This window comes from Panthera uncia (genome assembly GCF_023721935.1).
Source record: "Panthera uncia isolate 11264 chromosome B3 unlocalized genomic scaffold, Puncia_PCG_1.0 HiC_scaffold_1, whole genome shotgun sequence".
Lineage (NCBI taxonomy): Eukaryota > Metazoa > Chordata > Mammalia > Carnivora > Felidae > Panthera > Panthera uncia.
In genome coordinates this window covers 65,303,406-65,323,673 of record NW_026057582.1, presented here as the reverse complement: position 1 = coordinate 65,323,673, position 20,268 = coordinate 65,303,406, and the positions used below count along the sequence as shown (strand labels likewise).

Below are 20,268 nucleotides of genomic sequence, written 5' to 3'. Positions count from 1 at the left end.
AGGTCATTTGTTGATGTTACTTTTGTTGTTAAATACTCAAACATTTCTTCAGAATTGAGGTAAAATTCACCAGGTATGTTATGCTTCACATTTTTATGTGATAGAGGTTATGTATTGTGGGGAGATTGTATAAACACAGGACTGGATCTAGCTGCTGTGATGTAGAGAATATAGTAACTTTTTGACTTACTTGTAACACTTACACCCATATATATTTTCAATATGTTGATGTGTTTTGAATTCCTAAAACAAGTTATCCTGATTTACTATCATTAATTTTATTGTTTTAATAGTAAGGCAATCAGGAAAGCAGGGAGTTCTCTCCAAATTGTAATTTGCCTAAAACCTATAGACATAGCTCAAAGGTATTGGGGGTTCAGTTCCAGACCACTGCAATAAAGCAAATAATACAATAAAACAACTCCAAATTAATTTTTTGGTTTCCTGTGCATGTTAGTTACATTTGTACTGTGCTGTAGTCTATTAAGGGTATAATAGCATTTTGTCTTTAAAAAATGTACATATCTTGGGGCGCCTGGGTGGCTCAGTCGGTTGAGCGTCCGACTTCGGCTCAGGTCACGATCTCGCGGTCTGTGAGTTCAAGCCCCGCGTCAGGCTCTGGGCTGATGGCTCAGAGCCTGGAGCCTGCTTCCGATTCTGTGTCTCCCTCTCTCTCTGCCCCTCTCCCGTTCATGCTCTGTCTCTCTCTGTCTCAAAAATAAATAAATGTTAAAAAAAAAAATGTACATATCTTAATTTAAAAATAGTTATTGCTGGGGTGCCTGGGTCACTCAGTCGATTGAGCATCCAGCTCTTGATTTGGGCTCAGGTAATGGTATCACCTGATCATGGGTTCATGGGATCAAACCCTGCTTCAGGCTCAATGCTGATAGTGTGGAGCCTGCTTGGGATTCTCTCTCCTGTCTTTCTGCCCTCACCCACCCTCTCTCCTCCCCGTGTGCATGCGCCCTCTCCCTAAATAAATAAATAAACATTTTTTTAAATGAGGCTTTTTAATAGTTTGTTGCTAAAAAATGATAACCATCATCTGAACTTTCAGTAATCTTTTTGTTGGTCAAGAGTCTTGCCATGATATTGATGGTTGCTGACTGCTCAGGATGGTGGTTCGTGAAGGTTGGGGTGGCTGCATCCTGTTAAAATAAGACAATGGTGAGGTTTATTGCATCAATGGACTGTTCCTTTACAAACGATTTCTCTGTAACCACGCATGCAGCTTGATCGCATTTACTTGTAGAACTTCTTTCAAAATTGGAGTCAGTCCCTCAAACCCTGCAACTGTTTTGTCAACAAAATTTATGGAATATTCTAAATCCTTTGTTGTCATTTCAGCAGTCTTCACCGGGAGTAGATTCATTCCCAAGAAACTACTTTCTTTGCCCTTCTACAAGCAACAACTCCTCATTCACTAAAGTTGTATCATGAGATTACAGCAATTCAGTCCTATCCTCAGGCTCTTCTAATTCTAGTTCTCTGTATCCACCACATCTGCAGTTACTTCTTCCCTTGAAGTCCTGAACCCCTTAAAGTCATCTATGAGGGTTTTAGTCAATTTACTCCAAACTTTTTTTCATGATGATAGTTTGACCTCTTACCATGAATTGTGAATGTTCTTACTGGCATCTAGAATGGTAAATCCTTTGTAGAAGATTTTCAGTTTAGTTTGCCCAGATCCATCAGAGCAATCACTATCTGTAACAGTTACATAGCCTTACAAAATGTATTTCTTTAATCAGAAGGCTTGAAAGTCAGGATTATTCCTTGATCCATGGGCTGCAGAATGGATAAGTTTTTAGCAGGCATGAAAACAACATTAACTTCAGCGTACATCTCCATCAGAGCTCTTGAGTAACCAGGTGTGTTGGCAGTGGGCAGTAATATTTGAAAAGGTGTCTTTTTTTCTGAGCAGTAGGTTTCAACACTGGGCTTAAAATATTCAGTAAATCATGCAAACAGATGTGCTGTCATCCAGGCTTTGTTCTATTTCTAGAACACAGCAAAGGAGATGTAACATAATTCTTAAGGGATAATTCTTAGGGATTTTCAGAATGGTAAATTAGCATTGGCTTCAATTTAAAGTCCTCAGCTGCAATAGCCCTTAATAAGAGTCCTTGAAGTTTTGAAGCCAATTGAAGCCAAGTCTTGACTACTTCTAGCTATGTAAGTGCTGGATGGCATCTTCTTCCAGTAGAAGTTTCTTTGTCTGTATTGAAAAACTGTTTAGTGTAGCCACCTTCATTCATTACCTTAGCTATATCTGGATAACTTGCTTCAACTCCTCCATCAGCTCTTGTGTCACCCTGCACTTACCTTACAGAGATGGCTTCCTTCCTTTTTTTTTTTTATTTTTTTATTTTTTTTTAAATATGAAATTTATTGTCAGATTGGTTTCCATACAACACCCAGTGCCCCCCCCAACAGGCGCCCTCCTCAATCCCCCCCCCCCCCCCCCCCCCCCCCCCCCCCCCCCCCCATCAACCCTCAGTTTGTTCTCAGTTTTTAACAGTCTCTTATGTTTTGGCTCCCTCCCTCTCTAACCTTTTTTTTTTTTTCCTTCCCCTCCCCCATGGCCTTCTGTTAAGTTTCTCAGTGGCTTCCTTCCTTAAATTTTATGAGCCAACCTCTGCCAGCTTCAAATTTTTCTTTTTTCTCTCTCAGCCTTCGTAGAATCGGAGAGAGTTAGGGCCTTGCTCTGGATTAGGCTTTAGCTGAAGGGAATTTTGTGGCTGGCTTGATCTATCCATAGTACTCTAACTTTTTCCTTATCAGCATTAAGTCTGTTTCACTTTCTTATTTGTGAGCTCACTAGAGTAGTACTTTTAATTTCCTTCAAGAACTTTTTCTTTGCATTCACAACTTGGCTAACTGGCACAAGAGGCTTAGCTTTCAGCCTGTCTCAGCTTTTGACATGCCTTCTTCCTCACTAAACTTAATTATTTCTAACTTTTGATTTAAAGTAAGACACATGTGCTCTTTTTCATGCGCCTCAGAGGTGGTAGGTAGACTGCTTTAGGATGAAGTTGAACATCTCTTTCTCAGCTGCTGGCTTCCAGAAACTCATTGACGTGGACAGCAGACAGAATTTTTACCTTTTATGGAGGCATATGGCCACAGAAATTGCTGCTGATGCTCTGGGTGAAGAAGGATTATGTAGTCTGAATCAGTGGTGGCAATGACAAACAAGGATTCCCAGTGAAGCAGAGTGTTTTGACCCATGGCTGTGTCTGCCTTCTGAGTAAGGGTCATTTCCGCTACAGACCAAGGATGCAAATCTGTTCAAGGTTGCATTGTGGGTGTCAGTCTTATTGTTCTCAACTTGTTCTCATTGTGAAAAAAAAAAAGGAGGGGAAGGATATTCCTGGACTCATTGATAATACTGTGCCTCATCACCTGGGACCCAAAAGAGCTAGCAGAATCCACAGACTTCTCAGTCTCTCTAAAGAAGATGATATCCACAAGTATGCTGTGAGAAAGTCCCTGAACAGAGAAGGTAAGAAACCAGGAACCAAAGCGCTCAGTATTCAGCAATCTTGTTATTCCACGTGTCCTCCAACACAGATGTCGGCATATTGCACTGAAGAAACAGCATACTAAGAAAAAAGAAGGAAGAGGCTGCAGAAAATGCTCAACTTTTGGCCAAGAGAATAAAGGAGGCCAAAAAAACTGCCAGGAACAGATTGCCAAGAGACAGAAGCTGTCCTCTGAGAACCTCTATCTCTTAGTCTGAGTCCAATCAAAAGGAGATTTTCTAAGAAGAACAAAGAAGATCAGACATCAAAAAATAAATAAATAAAAGTGAGAGACATGTAACTCTTCCTTTCGCCTGAACACATACAGGCCATTATAGGGCTATTAATTGGCCTAATTTCAATATTGTTGTATCTTAGGGAATAGGGAGGCACCAGGAGAGGGTGAGAGAGTGGGAAACAGGCAGTTGATGGAGCATTCAAAACACACCACTATATTTATCAGTTAAGTTTGCTAGCTTACATGAGCAAGGATTGTGGCACCCCGAAATAATTACAATAAGAACAGCAAGGATCACTGATCACAGGTCACCAAAGCCAATACGCTAATAATGAAAAGGTTTGGAATACCGTGACACAGGGACATGAAGTAAGCAAATGCTAATGGAAAAATGTTTAATTTGAGGGGCACCTGGGTGGGTCAGTTGGTCCAACTTTTGATTTTGGCTCAGGTCATGATCTCACAGTTCATAAGACGGAGCCCTGTGTTGTGCTCTGTACTAACAGTACAGAGCCTGCTTGGGATTCTCGCTCTCCATCTCTCCATCCTTCTACACCTGCCCCCCACTCATGTTCGTTCTCTCTCTCTCAAAATAAATAAATAAACTTTAAAAAATAAAATAAGATGCTTAATTTGAGGGCAGCTTTTATTTTTACATTTTATTAATAATTCTTGATAGACAATTTTATCACTGTTTTATTGTTAGATAAAATTGCAGCCAGGATATCTGGAAGCAAAACTTCTCGGGTCACTGTTTAGTGAGAATACAAGTGGTAGGTACAGTGAGCCTCAGCAGGTCATGTGTAATAGGCAAATGATTTATCTGTAACAAATTGGAAAGATAATTTATACTTAGGGTAATCCTCTTCTTTTGTCCCTAGTCTCTTATCACGAGTCATGAATACTGGGTCACAGTTTGTGATGGAAGGAGTGAAGAACCTGGTATTGAAACAGCAAGTGAGTATACTTGTTAGAAAACATTCTGGTATTTTTGAACATAAATGTTGACAGGTTGATTGCTTAGCTAGAATACCTTCTAGATATATTCAAGTTATAAATATTTGGAATAAAGTAAAATCAAGGGGCCTCTTTCTGGCATATTTAAAAATATGATATTTTCACACGTGTAGTTCAGGGCTCTGTTATTTTAGGCTTTTTTTTTTTTTTTTTAAATTCATTTGGACTTTATTGACACTTTGATTTTCCTTTACTGTCAGGTTTGTAAAAGTACATTGATTGGAAAAATGAACTTACCCTACTTAGAATAATAAACTGTTACCTAATGCATATAAGTTTTAACATATATTAAGAGAATAAGCAAATGAACTTAAAGGTCTAAAGGTCTGTGTAAGAATAAAATATTTTAAGTAGAATGTATGTTTTGGGGTAATGAAACTATCCCAAAAGTAGTATAGCCTGATTTTACACTTCATTTTGGAATAATAGTTTTGTACAGAAAACATTTTTTAGTGACTTTTGTTTTTCTTTTTTTCTGCTATCTAATATATAAGTATTCTGCTTCAGAAAGTCATCATTAATTTTGTTTGTTTTCAAATAGGATTTGTTTTTTACTTTATGGAAATTTTCAAATAAACATTAGTATAGGAATCTTTCCTGAACTCTTCACCAAGCTTCAGTACACAACATCCTGTCATTCTTGTTTCATTATTACTATTATATTTTTTTATTTTACTTATTTTTACTGAGATAGTTGAAGGAAAGGCTAAAACATAATATTTCACACATAAATATTTCAATTTATAATGAGAAAGATTTTAAAGCCCAAATTTTTAAGAGAGTTGATTATCAGTTATTCAGATGTGAATAGTCAGTGTTTACTTGTTTTCAGAAAAAGGTTGATCTTTTCTTTCTCTGGGCTTTCTTCATACTTTCATCTTCCTTACAGTATTTACATGGAGTATTTTGTATTGATGTTATTTTTTACTCTGCCCCCCCCCCCCCCAGTTTTATTGAGATATAATTGACATAGAATGTTTTACTTCTTGATAAGGATCTTGATAAGATCCTTGAGAGCAAGGAATTTTTTTTACCAATCTTTGAATTTTCCATAGCACTTTATATATAGTAAGTATTCAGTTCTTTATTTGAGTGATGTTTTATTATAAAAAACATGTAGTATAAGTAAAGAACAGTGAAAAAAACTAATATGCTTTATTTAATTAAAGGGCTCTTGACTTTCCAAACTTAGGATACATTCCAGATTGCATTATTTCCTAATTATTTGGGAACACTTTTTAGCTTCATTATCCCTCTTAGGAATTCTTTTCATTCCCTCACAGTCTACCTCTCTCCTGGTAAAGAGCCACTAGTAAGTACTTAATCCACTCTTTTACTGGTTTACATTACTTCCCTGAGTCTGTTCATCTTTCTTCTGCAGAAGGTGAAAAGGTGGAAAGGGGCGCCTGGGTGGCTCAGTCAGTTAAGCGTACAGCTTCAGCTCAGGTCATGATCTCACAGTTCGTGGGTTCGGGCTCCACGTCAGGCTCTGTGCTGACAGCTCAGAGCCTGGAGCCTGCTTCAGATTCTGTGTCTCCCTCTATCTCCGCCCCTGCTATGCTCATACTCTGTCTCTGTCTCTCAATAATAAATACAAGTTAAAAAAAAAAAATACAAAATAGGAAGTTGGGCACATTAGACATTAATGTATTGTACTTTACAGTTTAACCTAGCACTTGTTAAAGAGAAAATTACTCATGACACTTGGGAAAGAATAGGAAGACAGACATTCAGGGGGGGTCACTGTGAAAGGAATTGGGACCACCACAGTAAGGTTTTGTACCTGGGGGGAAAGATTGGGCTCAATTCCAAATACATCAAGGGGAAGTGGGAATTTATAGCCAAGGACCAGGGTAGGAATCAGTGGATGTAAAATTACTAAAAGGAAACATCAGGGATGGAAGAGGATTCTGGCTAAACCACCCTAACAGGATTCTTGCTGAAGGCAGGCCAATGAGATCAGACATCACCTGGGAGATGAGAGGATGAGGAACCTGACCAGATAAGAAGGGTAATCAGGTATAGAAAATGAGAGATTCTTGCTAAACTAACTTAGCAGGATGCTTTTTAAAGTGGGCTGTGCAAATATGGACACAGAAGTTCAGAAGTCAAGTCCTCATTGAAAGAGAGGTCAGAGGAGCCTGAGTAAAGTTTTGTCAAGAGAGAATCTCTGTCACACCACCAATAATGATAGTTATTTAGCATTAACTATGGACAAGATGATTTTGTTATGTGAGACAAAAAGGGAACCACCAGTTCCTAACATAATGTCTGCCTTTCGGTAGATAGAGTGGGTGTTGTGTAGCCACATGTAGTTAAATTTATGTTTAAGGAGAATTACATATTTTTCTTAATGGGTTACTCTTACAAGGAAATCGCAATAGTGGAATAGCTCATAGTATGGACAAATTAGAGACTTTAATTTTTGGAATGTTCTTACTTTCTGAGCTTATTATTCACATAAATGTCCACTAGTGATGTTTGTAATAGGTGTCTAAACTGATCTAGTTAAATATTTTGTACTAACACAAAAGTTTGTTTAAAGTTCATAAAGTATAAAAACTATCATCTGTAACCTCAAATCCCTTTGCTTTTCTTAACATTGCAAGTAACAAACTGCTTTGAAATAGGCAGTTTCTCACTTACAGAAGTAAATTTTGGAATGATTGGTAGTTATCTCTATCTGTAGGATATTTCTGCCGCTACTACTAGAAGAGCCATGCATTTTTTTAAAAGTGTAAGTTAATGAGACATTTAGGCTCAACATAGAGGAAATAAATGTGATTTTTTTGTTGTGGGAGGATGGTTCATTTTATATTTTGAAGTAAAAAGAAAAGTCATACTAAAAAATATTTAGGGGTGTCTGGGTGGCTCATTTGGTTAAGTGTCCAACTCTTGGTCTAAGCTCAGATCTTGATCTCAAAAGTTGTGAGCCTAAGCCCCACGATGGGCTCCACACTAGGTGTGGAACCTACTTTAAAAAAAAAAAAAAAATGGCACTTGCATGGCTCAGTTGGTTAAGTGCACATTACTCTTGATTTCAGCTCAGGTCATGATCTCACAGTTCATGAGTTCGAGTCCCATGCTGGGCTCTGTGCTGACAGTGCAGAGCTTGCTTGGGATTTTCTCTCTCCCTCTCTCTGCACTTCCCCTGTGCTCTCTCGCTCACTTTCTCTCTCAAAATAAATAAACATTTTTGAAAATAAGAAAAAAACAGTCTAATACAATCATTTGTTATTGTTTCAAAAAAAAAAAAAAGAGTATTCTGATGGATATATACCTAATATTTAAATGTTAGTTCTTTTCTGGGTATTTGTCTCTGATTACTTCTATCTGATAAATTCCTATAGTTGAATTATAGAATCAAAAGGGTGAACATTTCTAATTGTTCTTATTAGTAAATAATACCAAGTGGCCCTCCAGAAAAGGTACACCGACTAGCATTGACTTACAGTGCTAGTTTCTCTACATCCTTCCCAGACCTTGGTGCATACATGTATGTGTGTATATGTGTGCAGTCTTTTTCAGTTGAATAATTAAAAAAGAGTCTATTGTTCTAGAAATGTTTAAACTAATAGAAATCCATTTAAAAAGTTACATTGCCCTAATGTTCTAAAATTTAGCAGTACTGCAATGGGAGATCTGGGGCAGTTTGGGAACTAAGAGGAAAGAGATGACCAGAGAAGAGACTGCTAGAGATGAATTCTGCCACTTTGATACTTGCAAAGTTTTGAGTACTTTATGACTCTTAAAATCTCTATTATTTTACATTTTTTAATCTGAGTAAATGTTTTAAGTTATAAATAAAAAGAATACGATGTCTCATGTGCAGTTTTCTATGTTGCCTTTAAGAGCTTTTTATGCTTCGTTGCTTGGGCAACATAAGTTTTCTGCATCAAATGGTTTTATACCATTTGAATGATATTCACAGATTTGGAATTTATTTGTGCGAGGATAATTGTACAAGAATGTGATGAATAATATAGCACAAAGTTGCATAATTTAGAAGTTTCCTATTTCACTTTGGATTGTTTGCTAAAATAATCACTCTTTTCAAATGAATTAACAAATAAATTGCAAGCAGTGGAAACCAGTAGGTTAAAAAAAGTTAAAAGGTGTATCATCTAACTCCAGTGTGTGGCCCTTAAGTTTGTGATTTGAATGAGAAAACTCAACAATAAATGTTTGAAATAGGGAAATTTTAACATTAACTGGATATTACTGTATTAAGAAATTATTATTTTAGTTGTGCTAGTAGTGTTATAGTTTTTTATGAGTTCTTATATTTTGAAAATATATACTGAAATATTGATGACTGAAATGATTTTTTATTGAGGACTTCTTTTAAAACAACCTAGGAAAGTGGGGAATAGGTGAGAGTAGACAGGATTTGCCATGAGTTGATCATTGTTGAAACTGAGTGATAGAGGACTGGATGTGTTTTATTGGGTCCATGTGATCTTATTTTCTTGATTTCATTGCCATTAGCATACTGTGATTATGGAAAAAACACCCCTTTATATTTTATTATTTCCTCATCTGTAAGATGTGGATGTTGGATTCATCCATAGATCCCTTTCTGGTATATAATTTTAAAATTTTGGAAATAGATGATCCATCTTATACCCCCTCCCTTTTCCTATCTTTACTTCACTGACAACTTTCCATCCCTATGTCGTTGATAATTCCTCATTTCCAATGTATTTCTGGTATCCACACATTTCATCTTATTAGTTACTTGGCTAACATAGTCTTCAAGATAAGCATTCTTGGGGCACCTGGGTGGCTTAGTCAGTTAGGTTTATGACTCTTGATCTCACCTTAGGTCTTGATCCCAGGGTCATGATTTCAAGCCCTGTGTTGGGCTCGTGTTGGGTGTGAAGCTTACTTGGGGGGGAAAAAAAAAGCATTCAAGGAAGTCCACAAACTGGTTTTCATTCACCAGGGTTTTGATAATCAAGACAGGAGCAATTCTTGTCACAATCTCAATGCTGACTTCAGCATCAAATAGTCACTATAGACCAGCTGGCAGTATAGAGTAAGTGGCTAATTCTAGGAGAACTAAAGGGAAAAAAAAATTTTTAACTGTTTTAGGTGTAAAGCTGTATTACTTTGCTTAGATTGTTTTTTAACTTCTGTGCACATTCTGTTTCAGTTTGTTTTTAAGCAATTACATCATCAGAGATAAGATTAACATTGTTTTTATTCAGCCTTTTCCAGTGACTAAAATCATAGAACATAACTATGGTCATAAAACCAGTAAGGGTTTTTAGAATCCTTTTTTTTTTATTTATTTTTTATTTTTTTCTCCAAATAAAATTTCTAGTTCATGTATCTAAATTTGAGGATTTTAGAAATAGTGATACTTAATGTAGGATATTCATGTTTATGAGACTTTTATCTCTCAAATCTATGTCTATAGTAAGGCTTGCTGCTAATAAAGATTTAATGCTAACCCACACGATAATGTTTTACATTTTATTTCTAAAACAGTTCCCAAAAACACTGAAAAATGTTTGGGAATATTTTGTTTGCTTTTGTTTGTTTGTTTTTAATGTTTATTTTGAGACAAAGAGAGCATGAGCAGGGAAGGGGCAGAGAGCGAGGGAGACACAGAATCCGAAGCAGGCTCCAGGCTCTGAGCTGTCAGCACAGAGCCTGATGTGGGGCTCGAACTCAGGAGGTGTGAGATCATGACCTGAGCTGAAGTCGGACGCTTAACTGACTAAGCCACACAGGCTCCCCTATGCTTGGGAATTTTTTAAACAGTTAATGAGTTTTTTATTTGATTATATTTCATTTATATCTTTTATTGAGCTACAGAAAATTTTTGTGTTTCTAAAGATGAGTAAGGTAACATTTGTTGAACAAAGAAAATTGTATGGTTTCCTTCTGATGTTTATTCTTTGCTGTAAGCTGCCACAGGTCAGTTTGTTTTCAGTCAGTAAAAGTTGGTTAGTCTTGTATATAAATTATTAGTAATATAAAATTGATTTTTTAAATGATTAACTCAATTCAAGCCTTCACTTAGGCAAAGAACAAAACCTGGATATCTCATAGTTGGTGACAAAGAACTCAGAAGTTGTACTGTTTCTTAGGCCTTTCCTTTATCATTCTCTACACTTGAAGTTTTCCTTAATCACTGACAGTATGTGAATATCCTATGGTGCAGCAGTGGTAAATGATTCTTTGGGTGTTATGTGGTTGTAAAGACCAGACAAAAACAACTGTCCCTGGGCTCATGAACTTCTAAAGTATTCTGCTAGAAAGAAATTTTTCTTACGTTATTTAATGACCTGTTGACTGGCAGGTTTGTAGGTATTGCAGAGCTATAAAATACAAACCAAAATTTAGTTGTACCTTTTAGAAAAATCTAATTTTTATACTGCAGGAGGATTTATCATGAGATACTAATAGAAATACTCAAAAATTTCCAAGTATTTTCAAAAATATAGTAGTATGACTCTTATGACTTTAGTCATTACATAACATCTTTCCTGAATTTGTCTCCATTGTACAGATCTAGTAATGCAATTCAGGGAGCTCAGTGGAGAGTTGTATGCAAGTTAAGAAGTTGGTATAAAATTAATTTAGTAAAATCTTATAATTTTAATGTATTCTTGCTCCAGGTGTTTTTAAAAAATTATTCCCTCCTGTTATTTTGCAAAGCACTTCATCATCTTTTGTTATTGTTAACTGTAGTTAAATATATAAGGGTAGTTTTTTCTTTTGGATAAAGCGTTTTTATAGATTTAAATCTGCTCCCAGTCATTCTTCAGAGATTGTCATGGCTTAGACTTATTCCTGCATGAATAAGCTCAATTGTATTTGAAACAAAACTTAAAAGGTAAAATTTTGAGCTGCCTTATTTTTTTTTTAATTCTAAATTATAGAATTCAGGAAGTACATTTAGTTAGATTGAACCTTTGGTGTTTTGTTTATATTAAAAAGTTTCTGGCCAACACAAATAGGGAATAATGAAATAGCTTTAATTTTACTTGGTAAAATCATCTTAAAAGGTTTTTACTTGCTAATATAGAGAAAGAAAAAAGAAATACAAATTTTCTGTCTGGGCAAAGCAGCATTTTCCATAGTGATAATCCATTTTAGCAACAAAATATTTTATGTCCTAAAGAAAGCAAAACTTTTGTAAAATAGTAATGTGTTTGTTATCTACATTTAAATAATCAGATTTAATGTTGCCTTTGTTGTATGAAGTCTCTAAGATACAAAATATTCTTTACAGAACATCCTGTACAGTTCACAAAGGAAATCGGTTCAAAGTGGGCAGAATATCATCCCAGTGGGAATGCAGTTTGAACAGACATAATAGTCACTTAGTAAATTTTCTGTATTCCATGTGTTGTTATGTTAAAATAATGATAAAAATCATCAGATTGAAATGGAACAATACTATTTCGTATCCCAAGGCATGTAAGCATGTCAAGAGGCAATCTTCTGCCAATATCAGTGTTAAACATTCATGTTCAACGTGAAATTTACTCTGTAAGAAGACAATGAAGTATGTCATTGGAAATTTGGAGTTTATCCCAGGCAAAACAAAAATGGTCAATAAAATTTGTGTGTATCCATTTCCCCATTTTTGGAAGAGCACAAGTATTTTTTTGGCTTAGAAGAATATAAATTTTTTTCTAATGTTTATTTTTGAGAGAGAGTGAGTATGAATCAGGGAGGGGCAGAGAGAGGGAGACACAGAATCTGAAGCAGGCTCCAGGCTCTGAGCTGTCAGCACAGAGTGTGACGTGGGGCTCGAACTCGTGAACCACAAGATCATGACCTGAGCCGGAGTCGGATGCTCATCCAACTGGGCCACCCAGGCGCCCCACTGGCTTAAAAGAATATACATTAGAAATGAGAGACTCTGAGTTTCTTCAAACTTTAAGTTACTCTTCTTATTCTTTTTTTTTTTTTAATGTTTATTTTGAGAAAAAGAGAGCGTGAGTGGGGGAAGGGGCAGAGAGAGAGGGAGACGGAGGATCCAAAGTGGGCTCTGTGCTGACAACAGAGAGCTAGATGTGGGGCTCAAACTCATGTACCATGAGATCATGACCTGAGCCAAAGTAAACCGCTCAACCAGTTGAGCCACCCAGATGCTCCTAAGTTACTCTGTTGAAAGAAACTCTTACTTACTATCTACAGAAAAGAAATGGGGGGAAAATGGGATTCTTATTTTATCAGAAGATTGCAATTACTAGTATTAAAAAACAAACATCCAACAAAGTGAAAAGCCCAAACGTGTTTATACTGAAACCTGGTTACACTTTCACATTAAAAGGACCTTTTGATTTAGAATTATATATTTTTTTTCCTAGAAACTTCAGTAGTGCCAAGGATATTTACATCTATGACACCATTCACTGAATTCTTAATTTTAGAATATGTTTAATCAAAAAGTAAGCATAGTTAAATGTGAAATGGTTTGGTTGTTTTGTTAATAGAGAACAATTTTGATTATTTTTCTAATATTTAACAAAATATTTATGTTTTCTACAGAATCTACCTGTTACTCGTATTTTAGACAATCTCATGGAGATGAAGTCAAATCCTGTGAGTAACGTATAATATTGTACTTGTAAATTCGTGAATGTATCAAACTCAGTTTATGAAAGATAATAAAATCTGAGTTCATTGTGCACTTAATCACAGCAGACTACATGAGGGAAAAAAAGAGTCCATGTTCTCCAAGAGCCTGTTTTTAGTCATTATCACAGGTAATGAGAATTGGTTTTCTCAGCTGCTGTAACTATTCTGGCCAGCTCTCATCCAAATTAAATGTAGATTATATTCTTCATGTATAATTAAATGTAGATAAAATATATCCTAAGGAGCAAGTTTCTGTAAATGACAACTAGTGAGCATCAATTGATGTAGTATAAAGAGTACCCGAGCAATTTAACTTTATAAAATTAAATTAGGAGAGAAGTGAAATTTTTAAGTGCATGTGTTCAGATAGCACTAAATTCTTTTGGGCTGAAAAGTAAATTGAGAGAGATAAATTGTTGGATAGATAGACCGATAAATATTCTTAGCATTTACTGGGTTTCCAAGCTAAAAGAATGTGAAAATCATCACAATCTGTTTCATAAAACAGCCCATCCTGTTTCTATGGCAGCTAGAATGCGGTTGTCACAAGAGTCTAGAATCAAGAAAGGCAGCATCAAAACCCTAGTTTGGATTGATCTGGATCTCTGTATAGACTTGGCAGCAAGGCTTAGGATCCCGTGCTAAGAATGAGCAGAATCTTCAGATCAATGTGTCACTTTTTGTAATTGTTAAAACATGGTTATAATATCAAAGGGAATTAACAAAAACTTACTTAAAAATCTGCCCATGTGGAAACAAAGAGTGTAATAAAAACATCCCCCAAAGGGGTAACTACAATTATGAAAGTAATGAGAGAATAATTGTCTATAATGTTAAGAGATAAGGGATTGGATTCTTCCATCTAGGAGTTGATACAGAGAAAATGGTATACAATGTAGTAACAATAGACTTTGTTAAAACATCCTAGAATATATGAAGTAATAACAATTCTTGAAAAGCCTGAAAGCCTGAAAGAAGTATATACTTAAAACTAGTTATCTTAGAGAACAGTAAGTCATAATAAGCTATAAATATGTGAGAGATATTATCCCAAACACTAAAGATTAAAAATACGAATAAATGCAGAATTTTAGGCAGATGCCAAATCTATAAGGGGTTAAGGAAGTTAAGTTTAAGATACTTTGTTGCGATTAAATAAGGAAAGGAGATGGCGGCGTAGGAGGACGCGGGGCTCACAACGCGTCCTGCCGATCACTTAGATTCCACCTACACCTGCCTAAAGAACCCAGAAAACTGCCAGAGGATTAGCAGAAGGGAGTCTCCGGAGTCAAGCGCAGACTAGAGGCCCACGGAAGAGGGTAGGAAGGGCGGCGAGGCGGTGCGCGCTCCACGGACTGGCGGGAGGGAGCCGGGGCGGAGGGGCGGCTCGCCGGCCAAGCAGAGCCCCCGAGTCTGGCTGGCAAAAGCGGAGGGGCCGGACAGACTGTGTTCCGACAGCAAGCGCGACTTAGCGTCTGGGAGGTCATAAGTTAACAGCTCTGCTCGGAAAGCGGGAAGGCTGGAGGACAAAGGGAGGGAGAGCTGCTGAGCCCCCGGACGGCAGAGCTCAGCTTGGCGGGGAACAAAGGCGCCAGCGCCATCTCCCCTGCCCATCCCCCAGCCAAAATCCCAAAGGGAACCAGTTCCTGCCAGGGAACTTGCTCGCTCCGCGCAAACACCCAACTCTGTGCTTCTGCGGAGCCAAACCTCCGGCAGCGGATCTGACTCCCTCCCGCTGCCACAGGGCTCCTCCTGGAGTGGATCACCTAAGGAGAAGTGAGCTAAGCCTGCCCCTCCTGCCCCCGTGCACCTTGCCTACCCACCCCAGCTAATACGCCAGATCCCCAGCAACACAAGCCTGGCAGTGTGCAAGTAGCCCAGACGGGACACGCCACCCCACAGTGAATCCCGCCCCTAGGAGAGGGGAAGAGAAGGCACACACCAGTCTGACTGTGGCCCCAGCGGTGGGCTGGGGGCAGACATCGGGTCGGACTGCGGCCCCGCCCACTAACTCCAGTTATACACCACAGCACAGGGAAGTGCACTGCAGGTCCTCACCACGCCAGGGACTCTCCAAAATGACCAAACGGAAGAATTCCCCTCAGAAGAATCTCCAGGAAATAACAACAGCTAATGAACTGATCAAAAAGGATTTAAATAATATAACAGAAAGTGAATTTAGAATAATAGTCATAAAATTAATCGCTGGGCTTGAAAACAGTATACAGGACAGCAGGGAATCTCTTGCCACAAAGATCGAGGGACTAAGGAACAGTCATGAGGAGTTGAAAAACGCTTTAAACGAAATGCAAAACAAAATGGAATCCACGATGGCTCGGCTTGAAGAGGCAGAGGAGAGAATAGGTGAACTAGAAGATAAAGTTATGGAGAAAGAGGAAGCTGAAAGAAAGAGATAAAAAAATCCAGGAGTATGAGGGGAAAATTAGAGAACTAAGTGATACACTAAAAAAAAATAATATACGCATAATTGGTATCCCAGAGGAGGAAGAGAGAGGGAAAGGTGCTGAAGGGGTACTTGAACAAATTATAGCTGAGAACTTCCCTGAACTGGGGAAGGAAAAAGGCATTGAAATCCAAGAGGCACAGAGAACTCCCTTCAGACGTAACTTGAATCGATCTTCTGCACGACATATCATAGTGAAACTGGCAAAATACAAGGATAAAGAGAAAATTCTGAAAGCAGCAAGGGATAAACGTGCCCTCACTTATAAAGGGAGACCTATAAGACTCGTGACTGATCTCTCCTTTGAAACTTGGCAGGCCAGAAAGGCTTGGCACGATATCTACAGTGTGCTAAACAGAAAAAATATGCAGCCGAGAATCCTTTATCCAGCAAGTCTGTCATTTAGAATAGAAGGAGAGATAAAGGTCTTCCCAAACAAACAAAAACTGAAGGAATTTGTCACCACGAAACCAGCCCTACAAGAGATGCTAAGGGGGATCCTGTGAGACAAAGTACCAGAGACATCACTACAAGCATAAAACATACAGACATCACAATGACTCTAAACCCATATCTTTCTATAATAACACTGAATGTAAATGGATTAAATGCGCCAACTAAAAGACATAGGGTATCAGAATGGATAAAAAAACAAGACCCATCTATTTGCTGTCTACAAGAGACTCATTTTAGATCTGAGGACACCTTTAGATTGAGAGTGAGGGGATGGAGAACTATTTATCATGCTCCTGGAAGCCAAAAGAAAGCTGGAGTAGCCATACTTATATCAGACAAACTAGACTTTAAATTAAAGGCTGTAACAAGAGATGAAGAAGGGCATTATATAATAATCACAGGGTCTATCCACCAGGAAGAGCTAACTATTATAAATGTCTATGCGCCAAATACCCGAGCCCCCAGATATATAAAACAATTACTCATAAACATAAGCAACCTTATTGATAAGAATGTGGTCATTGCAGGGGACTTTAACACCCCACTTACAGAAATGGATAGATCATCTAGACACACAGTCAATAAAGAAACAAGGGCCCTGAATGATACATTGGATCAGATGGACTTGACAGATATATTTAGAACTCTGCATCCCAAAGCAACAGAATATACTTTCTTCTCGAGTGCACATGGAACATTCTCCAAGATAGATCATATACTGGGTCACAAAACAGCCCTTCATAAGTTTACAAGAATTGAAATTATACCATGCATACTTTCAGACCACAATGCTATGAAGCTTGAAATCAACCACAGGAAAAAGTCTGGAAAACCTCCAAAAGCATGGAGGTTAAAGAACACCCTACTAACGAATGAGTGGGTCAACCAGGCAATTAGAGAAGAAATTAAAATATACATGGAAACAAACGAAAATGAAAATACAACAATCCAAACGCTTTGGGACGCAGCGAAGGCAGTCCTGAGAGGAAAATACATTGCAATCCAGGCCTATCTCAAGAAACAAGAAAAATCCCAAATACAAAATCTAACAGCACACCTAAAGGAAATAGAAGCAGAACAGCAAAGGCAGCCTAAACCCAGCAGAAGAAGAGAAATAATAAAGATCAGAGCAGAAATAAACAATATAGAATCTAAAAAAACTGTAGAGCAGATCAACGAAACCAAGAGTTGGTTTTTTGAAAAAATAAACAAAATTGACAAACCTCTAGCCAGGCTTCTCAAAAAGAAAAGGGAGATGACCCAAATAGATAAAATCATGAATGAAAATGGAATGATTACAACCAATCCCTCAGAGATACAAACAATTATCAGGGAATACTATGAAAAATTATATGCCAGCAAATTGGACAACCTGGAAGAAATGGACAAATTTCTAAACACCCACACTCTTCCAAAACTCAATCAGGAGGAAATAGAAAGCTTGAACAGACCCATAACCAGCGAAGAAATTGAATCGGTTATCAAAAATCTCCCAACAAATAAGAGTCCAGGACCAGATGGCTTCCCAGGGGAGTTCTACCAGACATTTAAAGCAGAGATAATACCTATCCTTCTCAAGCTATTCCAAGAAATAGAAAGGGAAGGAAAACTTCCAGACTCATTCTATGAAGCCAGTATTACTTTGATTCCTAAAGCAGACAGAGACCCAGTAAAAAAAGAGAACTACAGGCCAATATCCCTGATGAATATGGATGCAAAAATTCTTAATAAGATACTAGCAAATCGAATTCAACAGCATATAAAAAGAATTATTCACCATGATCAAGTGGGATTCATTCCTGGGATGCAGGGCTGGTTCAACATTCGCAAATCGATCAACGTGATACATCACATTAACAAAAAAAAAAGAGAAGAACCATATGATCCTGTCAATCGATGCAGAAAAGGCCTTTGACAAAATCCAGCACCCTTTCTTAATAAAAACCCTTGAGAAAGTCGGGATAGAAGGAACATACTTAAAGATCATAAAGGCCATTTATGAAAAGCCCACAGCTAACATCATCCTCAACGTGGAAAAACTGAGAGCTTTTTCCCTGAGATCAGGAACACGACAGGGATGCCCACTGTCACCGCTGTTGTTTAATATAGTGCTGGAAGTTCTAGCATCAGCAATCAGACAACAAAAGGAAATCAAAGGCATCAAAATTGGCAAAGACGAAGTCAAGCTTTCGCTTTTTGCAGATGACATGATATTATACATGGAAAATCCGATAGACTCCACCAAAAGTCTGCTAGAACTGATACATGAATTCAGCAAAGTTGCAGGATACAAAATCAATGTGCAGAAATCAGTTGCATTCTTATACACTAACAATGAAGCAACAGAAAGACAAATGAAGAAACTGATCCCATTCACAATTGCACCAAGAAGCATAAAATACCTAGGAATAAATCTAACCAAAGATGTAAAAGATCTGTATGCTGAAAACTATAGAAAGCTTATGCAGGTAATTGAAGAAGATATAAAGAAATGGAAAGACATTCCCTGCTCATGGATTGGAAGAATAAATATTGTCAAAATGTCAACACTACCCAAAGCTATCTACACATTCAATGCAATCCCAATCAAAATTGCACCAGCATTCTTCTCGAAACTAGAACAAGCAATCCTAAAATTCATATGGAACCACAAAAGGCCCCGAATAGCCAAAGTAATTTTGAAGAGGAAGACCAAAGCAGGAGGCATCACAATCCCAGACTTTAGCCTCTACTACAAAGCTGTCATCATCAAGTCAGCATGGTATTGGCATAAAAACAGACACATAGACCAATGGAATAGAATAGAAACCCCAGAACTAGACCCACAAACGTATGGCCAACTCATCTTTGACAAAGCAGGAAAGAACATCCAATGGAAAAAAGACAGTCTCTTTAACAAATGGTGCTGGGAGAACTGGACAGCAACATGCAGAAGGTTGAAACTAGACCACTTTCTCACACCATTCACAAAAATAAACTCAAAATGGATAAAGGACCTGAATGTGAGACAGGAAACCATCAAAACCTTAGAGGAGAAAGCAGGAAAAGACCTCTCTGACCTCAGCCGTAGCAATCTCTTACTCGGCACATCCCCAAAGGCAAGGGAATTAAAAGCAAAAGTGAATTACTGGGACCTTATGAAGATAAAAAGCTTCTGCACAGCAAAGGAAACAACCAACAAAACTAAAAGGCAACCAACGGAATGGGAAAAGATATTTGCAAATGACACATCGGACAAAGGGCTAGTATCCAAAATCTATAAAGAGCTCATCAAACTCCACACCCGAAAAACAAATAACCCAGTGAAGAAATGGGCAGAAAACATGAATAGACACTTCTCTAAAGAAGACATCCGGATGGCCAACAGGCACATGAAAAGATGTTCAACGTCGCTCCTTATCAGGGAAATACAAATCAAAACCACACTCAGATATCACCTCACGCCAGTCAGAGTGGCCAAAATGAAGAAATCAGGAGACTATAGATGCTGGAGAGGATGTGGAGAAACAGGAACCCTCTTGCACTGTTGGTGGGAATGCAAATTGGTGCAGCCGCTCTGGAAAGCAGTGTGGAGGTTCTTCAGAAAATTAAAAATAGACCTACCCTATGACCCAGCAATAGCACTGCTAGGAATTTATCCAAGGGATACAGGAGTACTGATGCATAGGGGCACCTGTACCCCAATGTTTATAGCAGCACTCTCAACAATAGCCAAATTATGGAAAGAGCCTAAATGTCCATCAACTGATGAATGGATAAAGAAATTGTGGTTTATATACACAATGGAATACTACGTGGCAATGAGAAAAAATGAAATATGGCCTTTTGTAGCAACATGGATGGAACTGGAGAGTGTGATGCTAAGTGAAATAAGCCATACAGAGAAAGACAGATACCATATGGTTTCACTCTTATGTGGATCCTGAGAAACATAACAGAAACCCATGGGGGAGGGGAAGGAA

General features: G+C 37.8%; 1 protein-coding gene across 1 annotated transcript in view; it reads left to right on the top strand.

The window, feature by feature from the left end:
• SCFD1 (sec1 family domain containing 1) overlaps positions 1-20,268 on the top strand; it is a 121,285-nt gene that overhangs the window by 79,671 nt on the left and 21,346 nt on the right. The window contains exons 19-20 of the mRNA XM_049612961.1: positions 4,647-4,722; positions 13,297-13,350. Coding sequence (XP_049468918.1) covers positions 4,647-4,722; positions 13,297-13,350 — 130 coding nt within the window. The remainder of the gene's footprint in view (positions 1-4,646; positions 4,723-13,296; positions 13,351-20,268) is intronic.